This window comes from Antechinus flavipes, chromosome 2, assembly GCF_016432865.1.
Source record: "Antechinus flavipes isolate AdamAnt ecotype Samford, QLD, Australia chromosome 2, AdamAnt_v2, whole genome shotgun sequence".
Taxonomy (NCBI): Eukaryota; Metazoa; Chordata; class Mammalia; order Dasyuromorphia; family Dasyuridae; genus Antechinus; species Antechinus flavipes.
The window spans coordinates 496718829-496738371 of NC_067399.1; the positions used below are offsets into that span (position 1 = coordinate 496718829).

At 41.7% G+C, this 19543-nt stretch overlaps 1 protein-coding gene across 1 annotated transcript in view; it reads right to left on the reverse strand.

Annotated features, from left to right (window-relative positions):
- The window catches only part of COL27A1 (collagen type XXVII alpha 1 chain), a 243335-nt gene that overhangs the window by 40441 nt on the left and 183351 nt on the right, over positions 1–19543 (reverse strand). Inside the window, exons 36-40 of the mRNA XM_051979980.1 lie at positions 17945–17998; positions 13724–13831; positions 2232–2285; positions 2031–2138; positions 32–85 (exon numbers count right to left, since the gene is read on the reverse strand). Of these exons, the coding sequence (XP_051835940.1) occupies positions 32–85; positions 2031–2138; positions 2232–2285; positions 13724–13831; positions 17945–17998 (378 nt within the window). The remainder of the gene's footprint in view (positions 1–31; positions 86–2030; positions 2139–2231; positions 2286–13723; positions 13832–17944; positions 17999–19543) is intronic.

Consider the following 19543-nt stretch of genomic DNA (forward strand, 5'->3'; position numbering starts at 1 on the left):
TCTTTTAAAAAAAAATTAAATGTTATCTTACATCATAACCAGGCAATCCAGGTTCTCCTTGAGCTCCCATTCTTCCTGGAGCACCCTATGGAAGGAGTCAGAGAAAAGAAAAAATAGGATACCCCTTGTTACTGGGTGGTACTTGCAAAGAAAGGTCCTACCTGGGGAGCTATGCTTTCCCAGAGGCCAGACAAATGGCAGAGCTGTCTTGGACTTTTTGGTGATCATAAAACTAATGCTTCAGTCAGATAGTGGTTGAATCGAATGAAGAGCTAGCCACAAAGCCAACCAAACTCTGCTGGCCTCTGTTTGCTTCTTATTAACCTCTTAAACTAGGGCTCCACTGGGAAAGTCAAGAAACCCAGACCTAGATCCCTGAGCGAGCTCTCCCATATTACTAAACCTCTCAGAGAGATTCCAACCCAATATGGTACAGTGGATGGAATCCTGGACTTGAAATCAGGAAGACCCACATCTGACTCCCACCTCTGATGCTTGCTAGCTGTGTAACCACGGGAAAGTCCGTTAACCTTTCTGTGCCTCAATTCCCTCATCTGTAAAACCAGGGGTGATAATCCCTAGCATTTTCCTCCTATAGTTCTTATGTGGATAGATGATGCAAATAAAGCAATCTGCAATCTTTAAAATACTTCAAAAACATCAATTACTATCATTATTGCTATTATGGTACTAGCCCAGAGGAGAGTCAGATGACCTAAGTCTCAGCAAAATTTCCCTATGGAAGCAGCCTCTCTGGAAGTAGATAACCTGGGTAAGAGCCCCAGTTTCCTTGTCTGTAAAATAAGGGGATTTGACCAGATGGACTCTGAGCTCCTTTCCACTTTTAGTTCCATGATCCCATGATCTAAATTTTCCACACAGGATCTAAATGCTTTGAACCCATTTCCAAATCTATTGGCAAGAACTGAACTATTTTTAATCCATTTCCCAAAAGAACTTCTGACAGGAGACAAAACATAAAACGAGATTTAACAAATCTGGATTGTTTTGTGTAATGGAGAAGGCTAAGTCTTACAGATTTCCTCTGGATAGTGTGATGAACTGTGAAATCTCCTGCCAATTAAGAACCTTTAGAAATACCTTTGAGTCCCCACAATCTCATATTCTTCTCTCTTGGGGATTTTTATACCCATAATCCTGTTTCCTGACATCCCCAGTCCCCACACTTGTACCCAGTTTCTTCTCACCCAAGGGCTCTAAGAAACAAGTTGCAGCTGAGCTCTCTGCAGACTTTCAAAGAAACAAAAAACCTCTTTTCTAATTTATTTGTTTGGTTTTTTCCTCCTAAAGTCTTTTTAATGGGTACTGAATGCAAGGGACTAGATAGGGTTTAAGCTATTAACAACAAAAGAAGAGAATTACCAAGTTACAGGAAACTGTAAAAGTCAATATAGCAGGTATCCCTGCTCCTCATTGAAATACAGACAGAGCTAATCCTTATTTATTCTTTCACTGACTTTTCTCTTGATTCTTGTCACAGACACTAGTGTTTCTATCCCTCTTCTGTGGAGAGACACTGGTGGGGTCCTGGATTTTCCCCGCTCTGTTCAATAAGAAAAAGAAGGAAGTCCTAACCCATCCTTCATCTGGCTCTTAGATCTCTGGGTAGGATAATAAGGTTCAAGTAATGTGGGCTCACAAAGACTCGTGAGCTTGGGTCTCCCTCAGAGGAATCTCCAGACCATGGCAGCATCCTCTAGGCTAAAAGATCAATTTCTTACAGATGGCTGCACGCATCCCAATGCTTGGGATCGACTAGAGAGCTCTGAAAGAGATGTCACCATGAAACACTCTCAGCTGTTCTGCTAACAGCTGCATGAGATATTGATATTAGTGCCAGAGGAACCAGCTGCATTTATACCCTAAATCATTCCCCAAATGACTTGAGCACAAATGGTTCTTACAGATGAATCTCTTCCCTCTTTACTTATTCATTGGCCCTCCTAGGCCTCCCATGCCCCAGGATGCTCTGAAGTAATAGTTCCCCTGGGCAGTTAGGCCATTCTCACCGTTGGTCCCAGGGTGCCTCGGGATCCTTTTGGGCCTTGGTTGCCAGCTGGCCCGGATTCTCCTGGAACACCCATCTCACCAAGATGCCCTTGGTAGCCCTTGGCACCCTATAAGAATAAAAGGGAGATAAAGGTGATTCCTGTATGTTTTAAGAATGAGCGGAAGACCAATAAGAGATGGAGAAAGAGGTGACCAACTACCTTAGGTCCGGTTCGTCCCTTCTCGCCTTGTTTGCCTGGTTTTCCTTCTGGACCCTAAAGTGAAAATCCAAACCAAGAAAGAAATGAGACAAACCCAAAGGGAAACCCCAACAGGGTTTTCCCCACCCCCTCATTCCACTTTATCACATGCTCTACTTTTCTGAAAAGCCTATGAAAAAAGTAACTAATTCCTTAGTGTTTCTGGGTATCTTGGTAAGTTGGGACTGAGTGGGCTACCTTCCCTCTCTCTATCTACAGATGCTCTTAAAAGCATTTTTTCTCTTTTGTACCTGTGGGGAATAGATAAGGTGAAGAACTTACAGGAATGTATGAATTCTTTTTCTGTATTTTATTATTTCTGTGTCTCCCCTATGACCTGTATAATATGTGCAGGCTCATATCTACTTGAGCCTTGGCCAGCTAGAAATGTATTTACTTAACCTGAGCTGATGACATTTATTGGTATTTGACATTTATCAATATTTAATCTATTAGCTGGACCACTATCTGCTTGATTAAGTCTGAAGGCCTGACTTTCCGTTTCTTAGAAACCAGGAGATTTCCCTGAAACCTTCCATTCCAATCTCTCCAAATAGCAACAACCAATTAGATGCTTCCCCCACCCCTTCTCAATGCTATTACTTGTGATATAATTTCTTGTATAAAAGCTATGTATCTTTACTACTTCTTTAGCCCTCCTACCGCAAGCTTTCTCTTTCTTATCTCGCAATGGGATGGCTCATCCTCTGGAGGTTTTCAATAAACAACTTTTCTGCCTTCTACTGAGTGATCTCTAAGTAATCATTTTGGGTAAGGGTCTTCTACATCCCTCACATACCTCTGAATCTTTCCAAGATGTCTTGGGATTTACTGGCTAGATTTTTTCTTAAAGATCAGGCCTTAAACCAAAACCAATCTAATTCTAATTGGCCCCCAATAGGTCTTAGGCCAAGCCCCACTTGGTCATTGTTTGGGTCCTGACTGACTCAGATTGAATGTAAATAATAGTCATTTCTGTTTTGGCCAGAAATCCTGAGAATCTTTCCCTCCCATTCATTCATTTACTTATTTATTAAGATTTTTTTTTTTTGGATTAGGTGAAAGATGAGATTCTTTGCCTCCATTGCTACCTAATCCTAATCACTGAATGGGGGCAGTTTCAGACAGACCTACTGAAGACCTTAATTAAAAAGGCCAAGTTCTCCCATTATCTCTAGGGACATCTCCTGATCTATAGTTGGCTACTGGACTCAGATGACTCTGGAGGAGAAGGTGAAGCAGGTAACCTTGCCCAGCCTCTCTCACTTACATTCAGTTCCCTTGCATGTCATGATCCTTTTTGAGAACAAAGGACAAATAACAACTACCCAACTCTTGCTCTTGGGAGTCCAGGAAAGAACAAAAACCTAGAGGAGCCGCTTAAGTGGAAAGCCCAGGCCCAGAGGTGCAATCTGAACTGGAATGCTCAGATCACTAGCTGGCATAGTTAGAAAATAATTCCTCATTTTCTTAGGTTTTTAAAGGAAATATAATTGCTTTTGCACTGAGTCCAACAGGATAGTGGGGTAGAAGGGAATTATAAGTCCAAAGTTCTGATGTATGTGAATTTTTAAATTGATAAAATACTACAAGTTGGCTTCTCCCATATCTCTGAACTCTGGATTTCAGGCTTTTGTTCTGAACTTTTGCAATGATGGTGACATGAAAATGTCTCCTGGTTGACTTGGCTGAGACTAAGGGATGAGACCTCCCTAAGCCGGCCAGATCCTGCAGGTGGCTTTTAGCAGAGAGGCTCCATGAGGTGTCTTCAGGTCTGGCCTTCTTTGAGAAGGACAGTTGGCCTGCCCAGCATGGGGCCTAAGTACAGGCAGGTATCAGAACATAGTGCCAGAAGATCAGCAAGCTAATCTGGTCATGGTTCTGGAAAGATACAGATTGAAGGACTAGATGTAATATAAATACATCAGCATCATTGAGTGAAAGCCGTAGAAAGCTAAAAAGAATCTAGGAAAGTCAGATCAATGTCTCTGGACTTCCTACAATATAGAGAATCTACCATAAGGATGTAGTGATAGCGGAGACAACCATGGCTTCGAGGTCAGAAGACTTGTTTGTAGATTCTTAGCTATGTTGTGGATTAACTGCTTGCTCTGAAACAAGTACTTCAGCTCACTAAGCATCTATTTTACATGATCACAAAAATATGTCCTCTTGTTGCCCTCATGGAGCTACTGTGAGGCTCAAATAAGATTCCTTATTTGCTAGGACTTCATTAACTCAAAAACCTTATATGCGTTATGAGGTTTAGTCAAAGAGAAACTTATTCTGTGCTCTTGGAAGCAGATGCTTCTCTTTCCCTCTCCAAGTCTCAGTTTGCCCATCTGTAAAATGACAAGGCTGGGACAGATGGTGAAGGACTTTAAATGCAAGGCTTAAAAAGTCTTTGGGGGTTCCCCATGACTCTGTCCTAAATGCTTTGCTTTCTCTCTACAGTTTTGCAGGGTGATCTTATCAACTTCCATGATTTCAATTTTTTAATGCAGATGACTCACAGATCTGCTTGTCGAAGCCTAACTTCTTTCCCAACTTCCAGCCTCATACCCCCAACTGTCATTAGACATCTTGAACTGGATGTTCAGAAGACAACTTAAACTCAAACTGTACAAAATAATCTTTCCCCCTTTCTTTTTTCTGTTACTATCCAAACACCATCCTTCCAGTTACCCAGGCTCACAAACAAGGTAGCAGCCTTGACTCTTTATTCTCCCCCACATCCAATCAGTCGCCAAACCCTGTCATTTCTACCTTTATAACATTCCCTATAAACTTCCCTTCTCTCCTCTGATGCAATCTCATGACTGTCTGATGCAAGTCGTTATCATCTCACATCTGGACTATTGCAAAAGTCTTCTAATCTATTCTCTCCTTACTCCAGTCCATCGTCCATTCAACTGTCAAACTGATCTTTTTAAGGTGCAGATCTAACCGTATCACTCCTCTATTCAATAAATTCTAGTGACTCCATATTACCTCTAGGAACAAATATAAAATCCCCAGTCTGACTTTTAAAGCCACCCATAACCTGGCTCCTTTACCTTTCCAGACTTCTTACACTTTACTCCCACCCACATACTCTGAGATCGAATGACACCGGCTTTCCTACTCTTCTTCAAACCTCTCCTGATTGAATATTTTTGCTGGCTGTCGCCTTTGACTCTCTTAGAATGGTGTTCTTGATATCTCAGATGCTGGCACATAATTAATCGATTTATCCTAGAAATAATACAGAGTCACTAAGATTTTTGAGTAGGGAATTGATATGGTTAGCTACCTCTGCCTTAGGAAGAAAGTTGTGGCAATTGAATTAAGGAGGAATTGGAAGAGGGAGCTCCTGCAAGGAGAAGAGGCTACTGTAATAGGTGAGAAGTCAGGAGGACCCACAAACTTTGGTGAGCATCATAATCATGTAGATGTCCGATATTGTGGTGGTAAAAACAGCAAGATTTGGCATCTGATTGAGTGTGGGGGAGTTGGGAAAATAATAAATAGTGACTCTAAAGTTGTGAACTTGGGTGGGAGGGATGCTTTCTGCAGGATAGATTTAGGGGGGAAGGATTTTGTTTTGGATATGTTGAAGTACAGGTACCTACCAGACATCTAGGAGAGGTGCTCAGCAGGCAATTATGAGATTTGGGACTGGAGAAGGTTGGATATCTAGATCTGGGAGTCATCTGATAGAGACATCTATAGGCAAATACTTCAGTGGAAGGAACCTAGGCATTAAAAAATGCTAGACCTGGCTCTGCAACCCACTGCCCTTAGCCAAGCTTCCTGGGTCTTATCCTAACCCTCTGCGTAGTGAAGGGGTTGGCCACACAGTTCTTTAAGGTCTCTTCCATTTCTAAGGCACGATTCTATTTCTTCCAAGTTCCCAGACTGACTTTTTGGGCACCTTAGTGGGCCATGTTTCTTGGTTCTTGGAACCACATCTTATGTGCTTTCTCCGCAAATGGAGAAGGACCCACAGAGAGTGGGCAGCTGGTGTAGTCCACAGAGGTGCCTTTCTGACAGTGGCTCATTGTATTTGGAAAGTCAGCCCACGTCTCTGTGCAAGTGCTGACGTCGTCATCTTCAGCTCCCTTGCCACGTCCTTCTAAAGGGCAGAAGGACACTTCTCACTGCCTGCTCTGTCTCTGGGTCCCATCAAGTTGCTGCTGAAACAGATGTTGGCCTTTGGAATGTCCTTTGCCTGCCTAGGACTGGCCTTTCTAGACAGGGGTCAATCAGAGAACTTCTTTCCAATTTCAGTGATCTTTCCCTTTTCTCCTCATTTTTTCCTGAATCTCTTCTCTGGGGCTATTTATTGCCTTTGCTCCATCCCACCCTGCTCTTGTATCCTTTTTTCTGCTGCCCAAGCAAAAATGAAAGACTGGTCCCCATCTGTTGCCTTCAGCGGTCTGGTCTCCAGATTGTAAAACCTAAGACATGGATTTACCCATCAGCTCCAAAGTACAGAAATGAAGAGTCCCCGCCTTCAAAATCCCACTCTGTTGCAATCTGTTTTTCTTCTGACCTCTTATAAAGGGCTGTGAGTTTAGAAAGCTAATTGACTAGAGGTAAATTTGTACTGCTTTGAGCCTCAGTGAAATAACAAATTAGGGGCCAGTGAAAATGTAATTGCCCCTCTAAATAGAAGGAGTTTGACATAAATGGGTTTGTAAGAAGAGCCTTTTGTGACATGTGAGGATTTTTTTCAGTTTGTTTGGGAGAGAAATGTTTTTGGTTGCTGGGGAATGATTCTTGAATATAGAGGGGAAAAAGAGTTTCATTGTGAGACACTGAGCTGAATTTAGGAAAATAACAAGATTATCGTGCTTAAAAATTCAGATGAAAAAGTCACCAATTCATTTTCTTTCCCTTCAGAAGCAACCTAGCATAGGGAATGGAGAAGCAGCACCCAAGCCAGAAGGGCCTGGATGCTAGCGCTGATCCCAACACCAACTGGTCGTGTGACCCTGAATAAGTGACTTAATCTCACTGCTCCAGGCAGTTCTTGCAAGATTCAAAATTGAAGAGAAGATGCTGATCCCCACTGAAAGGAGTTCCCTAGGCCAGCTAAACCTTAGATGCAGTTCTCCTTTTATCCCATTCGTATTTCTTGCCTTCAATTCTTGAGGCAGCAGCAGTAAAGTATAATTTCTTGTCAAATGGGACCTAAGAGATCTGGGTTCTAATCTTAAATATGTGCATCTGTGAAAGTCATTTCTATTCTCTAGTTTTTGAGAGGAGGTAAAAAATAAGGGCTTCAGCTAGATTTTCTCTAAAGTCTCTCACAGCTCAAACCTTCTATGTTCTGATATTATTTAGAAGTTCCTTGAAAGCACAGATTGTTTCATTTTTTGTATTTGCCCCCAGCACTTAGCACTGTTCCTGACTGTGCTAATTTAATAAATGTTTGTTAATTGACCGATTGATTCTGTCCCTATTGACCTCAATTCTTCAAATTCATTCCCTTACCTAACATCTACTTCATTTAAAGGTACCATCATTTCCCCGGCATCAAAATCCTCAATCCAGGAGTCACTTCTCTCTCTGTCTGACTCTGTCCCTCTGTGTCTGTCTGTCTGTCTCTCTTACTCATAGTCTGTCAAGTACTGTTGTTTCTACCTCTCTAAAATCATTCATATCCAATCTTTTCTTCCCACTCCTACTGTATCAACACGAGTCTGGGCCTTCATATCTTTTAAACTGGGCCATTTAATATCTTCTGACCTGGTCTCCTTGTCTCTGTAGATTATCTCTCTTCCAGTCCATTCTTCATGTAGCTAATCATGTAATGTTTCTAATGAATCAATATGTTCCTATTACTTCTCCCCTCAGAAATCTCCAGTGGATCTCCACTATTTATTAAAATCTTTTGATCCACATTCAAGGCCTTCACTACATTCTGGCTCAAACTTGTTCACTCAAACTCATACAACTTCCTTTTATGCAGTCTATATCTCAGACAAACTGGACAATCCTATCTCCTCCTCCTCTGCCTGCCTCTGTTCCCACCATCTCCCATGGCTGGAGTAGACTCCCTTGCTACCTCCAATTTTCTCCACTCTGAAGGAGAGCCTCCCTTCTTCCAAAGCTCTATTTTGATGCAATCTTCAACACGAATTCTCTCGGACCCTCTCTGCTCTCTTACACCTTCCCTGCCCTCCCAGGGTGAAAATTTTCTCTTCCTCCTTATACTCTCAGAGCACTTCACCAGGACTTCTCTGTGAAATGATCCCCTTCTCCCTCATATCAAAGCTGTAAGTGGTATTTGTCCGCCTTCTATCATTAGATCATCATTCCCATTAGAGAGAAGAGCCTGTGTGGTATCTATCTTAGTGTTCCTAGCAACTAGATTAGCTCCTAGAATACAGTAAACACTGTATATGACTGTTGTGTTGATTGAAAGAGTTTCCAACGACCTTCACCAACTTGAAGCTCCCTTGCACCATCTCAGACCTATGCACTTGGCAAAGATGCAGGATGTTTGGGTTACGGTCCCACTTCTGTTCCTGGTTTTATGAGATTATTGCCAAGGGATCCCTTCCCTTTCTTTCTCTAACCTCAGCTTCTTCTTCTGCACTATGGAACCTTTACCTTCTTGGTTAGACTTGGGAAGATGAACAGATCTCCTCTGTAATATGTCTCAAAAGAGTGTACGGTAAAGCTCCAATACCCCAAAAGGGAGACAATCCTATCAAGGATTACACAGCATTCTCTAAAGAATTCAGAACCTGAAATTCTCAATTTTTTCATATAATGGGCCTTCCCTTTGGCCAGAGCTGCTCCCTAGACGACAGGGTGATTATTAAATCATGGGAGGTAATTTTTCTCATCAAATAAAAGATTACAACAACCAATTCTCATGTCAAAAAAAGTGATTCAACTAATAAGAATCCAAAGATGATGAGCCAAAAGTCAGACTCATGATCAGACACACGATCTCTCTCTGAGCGCCTCTGGGTCTCCCGCCCTTTCAACTCACCCCACACAGTGTAGAAAGCACAGTTGTTATAATCGGGTATCTCCTCAGGCCAAAATACATGGAAGACTGTAGATTTTTTTTCCTAATGAAATATGACTGCTGAGAAGAAATTAGCATCTTGGCTGCTTTGCAGTACATGTATATGTATTTTTGAGATGCCAGACAACATTTCATTCCCAGGCACTAACCGCCCATAAAATTTTATTTTTTAAAAAATTCTACCATTTTCCAGCTACAGTTCTGGCAAAGAGTGTATCGGAAATGGAGCTGAGGATTATTTAAAAAAACAACAAAACACAGATCAAATGCCAAAGGGATTCTGACATTTTGCAATTAAACATTTGGGCCATACCTGATTAACCCTTTCCAATCCACAACAGCCAAGGGTCTATGGAAAGCGGGAAAGCTGCAGAAATATTTGTATCCTGCTTTAGGGCTTGCCAGTTGATTTCTATACACATACCATTTGGCTTGACCTTCACAAAAATTCTGCTTAATGTCTGGTCCCACTTTATAGATGAGGAAACTGAGGCTCAGAGGGAGAAAGTGGTTTGCTCATAACCATCTGGTTGGTTTCTTCATTTTGTAAAATGTGGAGGGAGATACTTTGTTATTTCTAAGGTTCCTGAGAGACAGTGGTATATGAAAAAATAGTATTTTGAATCTACAGGCCCAGGGTTCAAAGCCCACCTCTGTCATTTACTATCCATGCAATCTTGGGCAAATTACTTAACCCTTTGGGCCCTAACTTCCTCAACTATTAAAAGTAAGAGGTTGGAATTGATGGCCTTTAAGGCCTTTTCCAGCTCTATGGTCATAATCTTGATTCTGGTTGTAAGGCTTTTTAAAATTTCTGTTTTTTAGTGGTGAAATCAGAACTCAAAACCTAGTACCCTTGCACTGAGGAGGGGTGAATAGGGAGACCCATAAGATTCATTTGCCAAGCTGGGGAGGGATCATATTTGCCAGAAAAGTGATTTTCTGGTCTCAGCAATCACATCCTCAGGAAGACAAGGATCATCAAAGTGTTGACTGAATGCTTTTCTGAGAAAATATCTTTCCAGTGCCAAGATCTAGACAAGATCTGCTCTTATCTGATAGGGTTGGAGAGGGGAAGTTTAGAGATATTATGTGACTTTAAATGGTCTTAAAAGGGCCATCCAGTCCAGGCAATTGTGAATGTACAGAACACAGTAAGGTTAAAGAGGGAGCAAAGCAAATGAGAGTGCCCTGTTTGCAGGAGGACTTTGCAAAGACCCCAGGACCTCCTAAACCCTCAGGAATGTCTTCAAAAAGGGACAAAGAGAAAAGGGAATGTCTGAGGGATCCACTGTAAGGACATAAAAGATGCAGAGCCCCAAGAAGACCATTCAGAGACCAGGCATCTGCCAAGCTGAGCAGCCACAACTCAGAGATGGAAATGCACGAGGTTATGGGAACATCTCCCTGGCTTTCCCCTCTTGGCACTCCAAGGTCAATGGCAGAACTTTCAGATCTGGCTCCAGCCTTCTCTTCCTCTTCTCACAGACCCTTTAGGCTCTAGTCAAGGCTTCCAACCCTGCTCTCCTCCCAGACATCATATGGTATCCCCTGTCTTCTCTTTTATCTGCATCCGTAAGTCCATCTGACAGTGGAAGCTCCTGAGGGCAGGGATGCTTTCAGGTTCGCCTCTGTATCCCCAGTGCCTAGCTCATAGTAGGTACATCATAAGTGCTTCGCTGATTGTTGTTCTGTCAAGATCCCATTAAACCCTTCCCAGGGCCTTCTATTAAACTCCTGCACAGAGTTACAGACTCTCAGAACTGAAAAACCCTTTGAGGTCATGTAGTCTAGTGAATAGGACACCTAGTGCTGGGCCTGCAGCCAGAAGAATGCAACTTCCTCAGTTCAAATCTAACCTCAGATTTGTGTGACCCTAGGCAAATCATTTAACCCTGCTTGCCTCAGTTTCCTAATCTATAAAATGAACCAGAGAAGGAAATGGAAAACCATTTCAGAATCTTTGCCAAGAAATTCCCCAATGGAGTCATGAAAAGTCAGACATGGAGCCCTTTCAGAGAAGGTCAATCGGGGTAGTGAGGAGAATGAAGGCTATATCACAGAAAAAGGTCAATTTAAAGACCTAAGGATGTTTATAGTCTAGAGAAGAAAATACCTGGGGCAAAGTGAGGGGCAGAGAGAGATATGATCACTGTCTTCAAGGACTTTACTTTTGCTTCCCTCTCAAAGAATACACATAGAGACAAAAAGCAGAAATTAGAGAGAGGTAGATTTAGGCTTAAAGAAAAAAAATTCCTAATAATCAAAGCTGTTCCAAATAGAATGATTTGCCTTGGGAGATAATGGGTTCTAAAGAGGGAAAGTGTAGGGTAGAAGCCTCCTTATCAGGGATTTCTGGGAAAGTAATTCCTCTAAAATTATAGGTTGGATTAGATGATCTCAGAGATCATCTTTTGAAACTCTGGGATTCTGTGATTTTGTGATTTCTCCAACAGGAACTGCCTAAAGAATACGACTTTAGCCTCAGCTTAGAGGTCTTAAGGCCTTTGCTAATGACTATTTCCACAACCCCCTCCCACCACCTATTTTACCTTTGGACAGTTCTATGAAGAACTGGGACTTTACAAACAACTGGAATTTGCTTTTCTCTACCTTTCATCCATGCCTCCTAGTTCTAAGCCCTCCAGGGCCAAGAAGGTTATCTATGTCTAATCTCTTTCTCCCATGAGAGTCCTTTCAAATAATGAGACAATGATAATGTTCCCCCAATTATCCTCTCTTGCTTTGTTTCCTAATTTTATTCCTGTGTTTTATAGTTCCAACTAAACCATAAGTTTTTTGAAGATTTTTTTCCCCTGTGCCATGGGCCTTGTACATAGTAGGTACAGCTTGAAGTTAGTTAAATGAATAAGTTATATCTATTAGAAAACAACTTGCTATGTCTCAGACTTAGGCTAAATCATATTCATTAAGTACAAAGTAGGGCAAAACATTTCTTTCATTCTGTAATGAAAATGGTCCCATTCCCTTCCATTTCCCCAATGCCAACTTTATACCTCAATACTGTTTTTTTTTAAACCACTAACTAAGAAAAATATAGAGAAAAAATATAGCACAATGACAGGAGAAGTGTCTTTAGGAATGAGAAAGATCTTGTTTCTGACACATACTGGAAGTGACCCTGGGCAACTCATTATAAGCCTCAGAGTCCCAGGCAATGTCCTAAGAGCCTAAGTTACAGAGAAAGTGTATTCAATTCTGAATTGATTCAATATCTGAATTGATAGAGGAAGTTAATCATTGAGAACTTCTTACACCAGTGAAATCCCAGCTCCACTGGGAAGCACAATTGGGAAGTACAGAGAAACAAATAATGCCTTGAAATGGTTGGAATAATGAATCAGGATTATATCTTATATCCGATACTTCCTATATATGTATAACTTTGGGCAAATCACTTAACTGATATGTGCCTCAGTTTCCTCATCTGTAAAATGAGAGTTGGACTAGGTGATCCCTCAGATCCCATCCAGTTTTATATTTATGATCCTATGATTTAAGTTCCTTGGGATTTTCCCTAAATCTGAGATTTAGAATTTGAGATATCTTATTGTTGGGGAGGGGGAACAGAAATTAGAATTAAATTAGCATTTTCTAATGAAAAGATACTTTTTCTTGAGGTTCAGCCTCATTCAAGGATCCTTCCCCTAGGTTAATTCTAATGGAGTCTTTTCTCTATAAATCTTCAAGATTCAAAGTTAATTATTCCAAAACCCTACATATCTAGCAAGAAGGCCAGCAATCAAGCAGAGATTTCTGTCTGTGTGTAGATGATGGAGGTGTTGGTGAGCAGGATCCTGGAGCATAAGGTTCTAATTCCCATAGTTTTTGAGATAATGAGCAAAACATAGTGACAATTTGGAGCCTAGATAAAAAAAAAGGCTGTGGGACTATGGTTTTCTTTGTAGGCAGTGTGGTCTTAATTGACAGACTAAATTAGCGAGCCAGAAGATTGGGGTTATGATTCTATCTCAAAGACTGACTGTGGGGCTCTAGGCAAGTTATTTTGCCTCTCAGTGCCTAGTCCTTGAGTTTCAGTAATATTAATGAGGAGCCTGAATGTCTCTGGTAGCTCTAAATCAAGAATTCTATGATCCTAGCCACAAGGCCACTTCTTCCCCTTTCCTTATGACACTTTTTTTGACTAGTTGGCTTGTCGAACAAATCAACATAGTTATCCCCAGACCAATCTGACTGTCCTGTTGTGACTGGGAGAAAGCAAAGCCCATGGTGATGGCAGAATGTCCGCCTATAAACAATGCCGATAAGAGTTCAAATGCTCTGTTGAGTCTCTTGGATTAACACTGGTTGTTTCACTCAAGTGCAGCCAGAAAGAGGGAAGGAGACACATGCAGACTCCTGCAGAAGGGACAAGGACACAGGCAGATTGGCTCTGCGCACTCACCCGTACACCTGTGATCCCAGGATAGCCAGGGGGACCTTCTTTGCCCTTCAGACCTTCTTTGCCTTTCTCTCCTCGCTCGCCATCTGGGCCTGGCTCACCCTTGTCTCCCTGGGAAAGCAAAGAGCCATCAATTTTTCCAAGTCAATGCAATTCGAGTAAACTTCCCTGTGGAAGGTGGAATTTAGGTGCCCTGAGACCCATGATTTCATGGTTTGTTCCCAAAACAAAAACTGAGTCATATAGAATTATAGCAACCATGTCAGCTAAGAAAAAGAGTAATAACGACAATTATTTTTAAATGGCATTGGCCAGGCAGAGGGAGCTGTCCAGCTGTGGGATGAGGACATTGAAGGAGAGGGAGTGGGGAGAATCTTCAAATATCCCTCTCCTGTGTTTGTCCCATGGACCTAATGGCTTCCTCCCAGACAGAATGAGATCAGTTTTGAGTGGGGCCAAGGTTTAAAACTAACCCCTAACCATTCTCCCCATCTTAAATATGCCTTAGCTCATTGATGATGACCCAGAGATGTGGGAGAGGTAAAAGCACACTCTGTCAGACCAAAGGGGTAGGTTGTCTGGATCAAAGGCTCTTCTTTGACATACTCCCCAACCCCAAATTAGGCCACCCTCAAATATCAGGTGCAGTGAAATGAGTAATCAGGGTCCCAATGCCAAGGAACCGTCCCTATGCCAAGGGAGCCCTTTTCATTACCACTGGGGGTATGTATCTCAAATCAAGGGTGACAGGCCTGCCACCGAGACCTGACATGTGGTCTGACAACTGGAGACGGGCTTGGGGAGAGCCAGGAGGAAATGGCATGAGATGGCATGAAGTCATGGCAGTTTAAAGGCTGGTGCCAGACTGATGATCTAGAGTGGGGGCTGTAATTATCTTTGGGGGGTTTAAGTTTCTGCATCTGTGGCAGAAAGAAAAAAGGGGGAAATAGGACTAGGTGATCACTAAGATTTTTTCTAGCTCCAGTAATCTGTGAATTTCTAAGGGTAGCCCTGAATGGCCCCTAGGGACTGGCCCAAATGAGTCCCCGAGTACTCCACACAGCCTTCTTTTCTAGATATTTGCTCCCTGTACCTCCTCTCTTCAGATGGGTTCTGGGTTTCAGCCTGTAACTGGGGAATAGTAAACAGCTTAGATAGTTTACACAGAGGTTGAGCTCATGACCTCGACCTCATTAACATTACTGAAACTCAAGGACTAGGAAAACAATTTATACGGGAATAACAACATTGTAAAGACAAATAGCTTTGAAAACTTTGGAATTCTGATCAATATAGTTACCAGCAAAGATTCAAAAGGGCACATAATAAACCTCATCTCCTAACAGAGAGCTGATTGACTCAATAGGCAGGAGACCTACATTTTTGGATATGGCCAATGGAAGAATTTGCTTTGTTTGATTTTGCAAAATATGTTACAAAGTTTTTATTCTTTCTCCTTTTTCAATTTGGAAGAATGGGGTGAAAAGAAGAGAAAATAAATGTTTATTAAATGAAGTAAATTAAAAAAATTTTAAAAGAGAACCACCCTCTACCAAAAAACGAATTGTTGAAGCTCACTGCTCCCCTGACATAATTGTGAGAAAAGTGTGGATGATCAGGAGCTATCTGAGCCAAAAGCTAAGTGAGGGAAACTAGGAAAAGTGAGAAAATGGAAGAAAAGACTAAGACTCTAAGGTCAAAAGAACAACTATTCTCATTTTGGATCATAGAGGAATGAAAGGATGGGAAGGAGCCAAGAACTTGGATTAAGGAACTACAATGAATGGAAAGAGACATGGTATAGTGACTAAAAGAATGCTGGACTTCTAGACAGGAGGTCTGGCTTAAAATCTCCATCCAACATTTACTAATACAAAGCTAGACACGGTGTTTTGCCTCTCTGTGCCTCAGTTTCTTTGCCTGTAAAATGAGAGGAGTACTATTTTTACTACACAGTATATGAGAAAGCATTTTGTCAGCCTCGAAGCCCTAACTGAAATGTTTGTTATTACTTAGGGGAGATCCCTTAGGATTAGGCTAATTGAAAGGGAATTGCTGCTCAATTAATGATGTGTGATGAGAGAGGGGGGCCCAGTGGAGCCACTGGTCAGGGAGAAGAAATTCTGATGGACAGAAAACTCTTCAGACTGACATTTAAATCTCCCCAATACTGATATGAAAATATAATGCAACTATTATAATAGATTTATGTAAATCCCACCTTTGATTTCACTGATAGTGTCATTGTGACCTTACTGGGACAGTAAGTTGGGGCTAGAATTATGCTCATTAGATAAAGAAAATGGAGATCCAGAGACAGCTAGTGGTGTTTCCATGGACAATTATTAGCAGCTTCGAAGCTGGCACATGAAACTCAAATGCCAAGCTGAGTCCTGGTCCCAAGGCTCTCTCACCTGCCAGAGCAAGAGTCAATATTAAAAAAAAAAAACTATCATTGCAGAGAAGTCAGTTGGGCTCCCAGGATAGACACCTGGAGAATGAAATTGGTGGGCTCAGCTGCAGTAGTTCTCCCTGGGCCCTTGGAGCCTGCCTGGGGCCTGAAATGCTGGGAACTGGGGCCAGGGCCCTGGAACGCCAAGATTCCAACCTGAGACTGGGAGCCAGGAAATTTCATGATTGATTCCTGCCTGGGGGATTTCTGGAATGCAGCAGGGCGGGGGAGAAGGCAAAGGGAGGATGCAGGACTGGTTCCTTCTTTTCTGCTCCCAGAATTCTGGGTCAGAGGATGCCATGCAGTGCTTCTCCTGGAGTTGAGGGAGAGGAAACTAAGAGAGTCTTGGATGAAAAAAGAGACAGAAGGAGGCTAGAATGATGACTCTGCAAGAGGAGAGGACGTGACATCTCCTGGCCAGTCAGAAAATATTCAAGTCAAAAGGGGTGAGGGAAACCAGAAGCCTTAGGTGTCACTAAGGAATCTTGAAAGCATGAATGAAATTTTTGGAAAGTCAGAAAGACACATCAGGTGTGTTCTGCTCAATCCTAGAGAGCTCAGGAGCAGACCAAAGGGAAACAATCACTCAAAGACCTACTCATCAGCAAAAAAGGGAGGGTTAGCAAGATGGATTAAATTAGGAGTTAGAAAACTTGAGTTCAGATCCCAGGTCTGAGCAAATTCCTTAACTTCTCTGAGTCTCAGTTTTCCCTCATGTAATATGAAGAAAGTTAGACTAATTGAGCTAAATTTCTTTTGAGTTCAAAGTCCTGGGACCCAATTAGAAGTCTTCAGGAAGAATAGAAATGAGACGGTATTAAATGGGGTAAGACAGATTCACTATGGTGGAAGAAATAGGAAAATCAAGGCTGTTGACCAAGTCCAGAAGAAAGGATTGCCCTTTTTGTTGCTTCAGATTCCTCAGCAGAGAGGCATTCTGCAGTTCCAGGAGACTAGACATAAAGATTTCATCCAAAAAAGTCTGGGTATTTGCTCATGATCTGAAAATAACTTGATGTGGTTTTGAAAATCTAGTGCACCCAGAACAGATGTGAGCTTGTTCAGACTCCTCTGATGGGAGTAGAGAAGATTCTCTTGCTCATTCTACAACTGGGGAAAAGTTGGTTGGACTATGACAAAAGATTGAGAGAACTGGATCCTATTTGGACCTCAGTATCCTAAACTGGGATCTTCTCTGCTTCATGTCTCAATAGCAGGCCAGCTAATGGCGACTTGTTCTTGGTTAATGTGGCCAAGGAGAAGGAGAAGGGTATAAGGAAGCAGCAAACACCTGCCAGAAACAGCCATCTAAATTCTAAGATGATTCTAAGGTGACTCATCTTATTTCTATGACAAAAAGCGATGGAGGATTTTCACATTCCCTTCTCTCACCTTGAAGCATGAGATGCCATTCCCAGAGAGTCTGGAGAAGGCAAAACATAGGAGTGGAGGCAGTAAGAAGTTACTGTAGTTAAAGTCAGAAGACCCTTAAATTCTAACTCAGTTGCTTACTCCCTGTGTAACCACTGGGAAGATACTCAACTTTCCTGTTTCTCAGTTTCCCTTCAGATAAAAATAAAGGGGTTGGGTTAGATGACTTCTAAAATTCCTCCCAGAAATAAATCCTCAGGCCCTGAAATGCCAGAGGAGAAAAACTGAAGCTTATTGAGTCTGCTTCTGGTGGAAGGGAGCCCATAAGGAAAAGCTCCCTCTTTCCTAGAAGGTTAGCTCAAAGAATATGGCCTCCTCCCAAAGCCCATTTCATCATTTACCTTCAAACCATCAGGTCCAGCTGGGCCACTATCTCCCTCCAGCCCCGTCTCTCCCTGTGGGAATAAGAATAATCATAATAGGTTGCATCCATAGAGTACTCATAATTATATACATTGCCTTGTTTTCTTTAAAAAAAAAACTCTACAAAGTAGATATTGTAAGCTCTGCTGTCCCCATTTCATAGTGAAACAAACTAAGGCTTTTGATAAATGAAATGATTGCCCATACAAGCGGCGCACCCAAACCTTGAATTCTTGTGACTTCTAGTCTACTATTCAAGTCCTTATCTCATGTCTAAAAACAGAAGAGGTTGTGTTAGGGAAAGTACATCTTCTTATGTAAGTTCACTTTCTCCATCGCTAATTCTTCCCCAAGTCATATTCCGTGGGGCGGAACCCCTTCTCCCTATTGCCACTCCTACTTCCTCAGGGACTGAAAGCTGGTGCATCTACCAGCTTTGAGTTAATTTATTTAACCATTTATTAACCCCAATATACTCTTCAGGGTTTCAGGGAGTCAGGAAGGCAGAAATAGATTCCCCCAAATTTAACTAGAAATCTGGGATTCAGCCTGAAAGATCACATGCTCCCCAGAAACTGAGCAAATAATTTCCCCTCTGTGGGCTGTGGTTTCTACTTTTCTGAAATGAGGTGTTTGGATTGAGTGACCTTGAAGGGCTCATCAATATCCTCTCCTCCTTTTTTTTTTTTTTTTTTTTTTTACTAAAAGGATTACAACACTCATGAACTGGTATAGAGCATTCTCAGTAAGAAAACATGTTCTATAAGTGGAGACTAACATCTGCTTGGCAACTTAGAATTTTAGGGACTTATCTGGGGACACTGAAAAGTTGTTCAGTGGCTTGTCCAGAGTTACATAGCCTAAATGTGTCAGAGTTAATATTTGTTGACTGTGTTGATAAAGTTGTATTGGTAAATGTTTAACAATTGGCTCCCTCTCAAAAATACATGTCCAAAACACTTTTAAGTTTAATTTGAATTAAGATTTTCTCTATTAGAACTGACTCAAATTTATAAAAAATTAAGCCATTCTCCAATTGATAAATGGTCAAAGGATATGAACAGACAGTTTTCAGATGATGAAATTGAAACTATTACCACTCACATGAAAGAGTGTTCCAAATCACTATTGATCAGAGAAATGCAAATTAAGACAACTCTGATACCACAACACACATGTCAGATTGGCTAAGATGACAGGAAAAAATAATGATGAATGTTGGAGGGGATGCAGGAAAACTGGGACATTGATGCATTGTTGGTGGAGTTGTGAACAAATCCAACCATTCTGGAGAGCAATCTGGAATTATGCCCCAAAAGTTATCAAACTGTGCATACCCTTTGATCCAGTGGTACTACTACTGGGTTTATACCCCAAAGAGAAACTAAAGAAGGGAAAGGGACCTGTATGTGCCAAAATGTTTGTAGCAGCCCTGTTTGTACTGGCTAGAAACTGGAAAATGAATGGATGCCCATCAATTGGAGCATGGCTGGGTAAATTGTGGTATATGAATGTTATGGAATATTATTGCTCTGTAAGGAATGACCAGCAGGATGAATACAGAGAGGCTTGGAGAG